We start from the raw sequence: 3,612 nt of genomic DNA on the forward strand, positions 1-3,612 counted from the left end.
CCCACCATCGACCTACCTCCTGCCTGCCCTGCTCCGCCTTGATGATAGCCTCCATGGCAAAGTGGAAGGCTGCCAGGGCCTGGGCTTCCTGTCTGCGGGAGAAGAGCAGCGGGATGAGGTGCTTGAGCCAGATCTTGTCGCGGCCTTGCTTGTGGGTCACGTCGCTCTGGGCGAACTGTGACGGCTTGTTCGAGTTGATGAAGGGAAGCACCTATTGGGGCAGACGTAGACAAATATGTGGGTGGTTGGCGGGTGACTATCGCAATACTGATTATGTAGGTTGTGGCTTTACACTGCCATTGCTCACAATTATTGTTCATTTCTATTATGCGTGTGACTGTGAGTCTGTTTGTGAGAGCAAGCATATATTTTATTATTTGTTGTATGTGTGGAAGAGAGGATGTGAGAGAGAGTGTGTGTCAGTGAGTGTATGGGTGTGTGCACATGTGTACGAGTGTGTGTGTGTGTGTGCGCGCGCGCGTGCGTGTGTGTGAAAGAGTGTGTGTGCGGGCATGTGTATGCGTGTATGTGTCTGTGAGTATGTGGGTGTGTGTGCAGGTGTGTGAGTGTGTGAGTGTGTGTGTGTGTGTGTGCACGCGTGTGTGTGCGGGCATGTGTATGTATGTGTCTGTGAGTGTGTGGGTGTGTGCGTAGGTGTGTGAGTGTGTGTGTGCGCGTGTGTGTGCGTGTGTGTGCAGTGTATGTGTGAGTGTGTGCATGCGTGTGCATGTGCGTATGTGCCTGTGTGTCTGTGTGAGTGAATGTGTCTGGGGTGAAACATCAAACCAAAGTACCAGCATCTGAACAATAAAGATTTATCTCATCTTATCTTTTGAGTTACAACATCTGTCTGTTCTCGCTTTGTTGAAAAATTTTTCTTTTACTGCGCGACAGTAATTGAAATTCCCATGTCAATGGATAGCTATGGTCACTTGGCATTATTTCCAGCTGGTATAGAAATATAATGACAAAAACGGTTTCTCAAACACCACCTAACGCCCATACAAAACACCCACACGAAATTCTTGAACATACCAGATCTAACGTCCCGGACTTGATGACCGAGGCTTCAAGCTCTTTGTTGGCCACCAGCGACGAGATAGCCAAACAGGCATAGTAGCGGATGCTGTTGTCGTCGCTGAAAGCTAAGGGGAACAACCATTCTGGGACCTGTCAAGAAATAAATCACAAAGATGCTACTCGGTTTTGTTAAAAAATAAAAATACCTGGAAATTTACCAAGTTGTATTTGCAAATTTTAAAAAAATTAATAGTCACTACTAAAATGGTGCAAGACAGAAAACAAACACTTAGAAGAACTATCATTCTTCAAGGGAAAATTGCAGAAAAAAACGAAGAAAAAACCCCCCAGGAAAAACAACATCCCTGAAAGTAGACAAAAACTTGTGGATCACCAAAGTTGTCTTTTCTTTTCTTATTTCAAAGGATTAACACTTTGCCGTCACATCTCGCCCATCGGCAACAACTCCTGAACTTTCACTCCCATCACAAAACGCGCGATCGGTGATGTTTACCACCAAGTTTCTCTGGGAGCCCAGCCAAATTTGATCTCCGACAGTCTCGTTTCTTGTCTTTTGAAAATCCTGTAGCAAAATACTGCCGTGCCGAGGGAGACCGACGTATCTGTAACAATTATTAATTTTTTCATTTTCGTTTCAATGGACGCTATACCCATTCTGCATCTTGTGTCAAAGGCAGGAAGACGTATCTGCACTACAGATAGGATATTTCACTATGGCTAACAGACGTAACTGAAGGGCCGTGCCTATATTTCCAATGGCAGCGCGACTTAATTCAAAATCATAAAAAATGCAGATACGTCGCTCTGCCTTGGCACAGCAGAATAGAACCCTCAATAAGCAAACTAAGACGAAGGATGTATCTACCCCAGGAGTCCCCAACCACCCCCCCCCCCCCCCCCACCCCCCTCCACCTCCCTTTACTTACTTTGTGTTTGGACATGATCTCCTGGTTGTCGGCGCCACCAAACAATGCCAGATTGGCCAGAGCTTTGGCGCAGCGCCGCAGGATGGAGTAGTCGGTTCCACAGCGGCACCAGCGCAGGATCACGTCCAGACCACCCAGGTTGATCACTTTGGTGCACGTCTCCTCCGACAGCTTGAACATGTTCTCCAGAACACCTGACAGCACAAGCACATCATGTGTTTACACGACTGGCAAAACTATAGAGCAGTCAAAAATTCAAGGCGCAACTTATCCTCAAATATCTTTTTTATCTATTTGTCATAACTTAATCAAATTTTTTTTAACAATTAAGGCTAGAACAAAAAATTATTCTTCATAAATTTATATAAAATATTACAAATCTCCTTCACACTGAAAATGAAATTGTTCACAGCACTTCCCATTTCTCACACACATTTTCCATTCGCATATATGGGCTACGTCACAGCTCATCTATGACACTTTTTAGTGGCAAATCTAGTTACAAGAAATTAATTTTATAGTGAGCACTTTTTTGCACTAAAAGTTCTCAAAACATGAGAAAAATAAAGATAATATCTCACGATTAGAAAAAAAAAGACGGACTTGCTTTTAAAAGCGGTATTGTCCCAGCTGTAAATATTTCAAAATCAGTAGAAACCACCCATTGCACTTTTATTAGTATTTATTAAGGAAATTTCTAGAATAGAGCTAAAAGTGTTTCAAAAATATTATCTGATAAGACAAATTGATACAAGTCACTAGGAAAAAAAAACCAACACGAAATACCAACTACTCACCTGTCGTAGCTTTGGCCATCTCAAGGTCACCGGCAAAGTCGCGCGTCATTTTGACGACAGCCTCCAGGCCATCCTTCGCCACTCGCTCGCGGTTCCGTGTGGACATCACCTGAGAACCATGAACGTTGTTTTAGTTTAAGTAAGAGTTTTACAGCATTTGCAACACAATAAGGTCATTTAAGTGCCGGAGATTAGAGGTGTTACAAGAGAGTAACAAACACAAAAAAGAAGGAGAGGAGATAAAGACGATAGATGTTTGATAAGAAAGAAGAAGCAAACCACACCAGAGCATCCGCCAACCATCCGCATGAAGGTTATAAAAAAGAGCATGGACACAATTATAAATGTAGGTGTTTCGTTTTACACCCCTATCGACCCAATTTAGACCATTTCAAAGGCCAACTTCTGACAGCGCCAGTCAGAACCAACCCCCAGGCTGAGAGGGATACATTATCCCTGCAGAAAAACTGTTGTGACACTCGATACAAATGTCTCCCCATTTGGGAATCAAACTCGGGTCTCCCGTGTGCAGTGGCAAAGCGCCTAACCGCTACAGCACACAGGCCTGCGCTGACTTAGGAAAAAGTCCAAGAACACAATAAATGTCTTTTCTTGTTGGGAAAAAGGCAGACAGCTGATAGGAAAAACAGGTCGAGACGAAGGGAACAGGACGTAGTTCTTTTATTTTAGTAGAGGTTTTACGGTGCTCGTCACTGCATAAGGTCATATGAGCGCCAAGAGGTGGATGTCAACAGAGAAGTCCTTACAGGGAATCAAACTTACTCTACTCACCTATCTAGCTTCAACAATACAAAGTCTGCTTCAATTATCAAGGCACCCTGGAAATA

The 3,612-nt window shown here is 43.8% G+C and overlaps 1 protein-coding gene across 1 annotated transcript in view; it reads right to left on the reverse strand.

The window, feature by feature from the left end:
* The window catches only part of LOC101850713 (NAD(+) hydrolase sarm1), a 33,592-nt gene that overhangs the window by 16,267 nt on the left and 13,713 nt on the right, over positions 1–3,612 (reverse strand). Inside the window, exons 4-7 of the mRNA XM_035969400.1 lie at positions 2,765–2,873; positions 1,968–2,161; positions 1,036–1,170; positions 17–211 (exon numbers count right to left, since the gene is read on the reverse strand). Coding sequence (XP_035825293.1) covers positions 17–211; positions 1,036–1,170; positions 1,968–2,161; positions 2,765–2,873 — 633 coding nt within the window. The remainder of the gene's footprint in view (positions 1–16; positions 212–1,035; positions 1,171–1,967; positions 2,162–2,764; positions 2,874–3,612) is intronic.

Source organism: Aplysia californica, unplaced genomic scaffold (assembly GCF_000002075.1).
Source record: "Aplysia californica isolate F4 #8 unplaced genomic scaffold, AplCal3.0 scaffold00144, whole genome shotgun sequence".
NCBI classification, from domain to species: Eukaryota; Metazoa; Mollusca; class Gastropoda; order Aplysiida; family Aplysiidae; genus Aplysia; species Aplysia californica.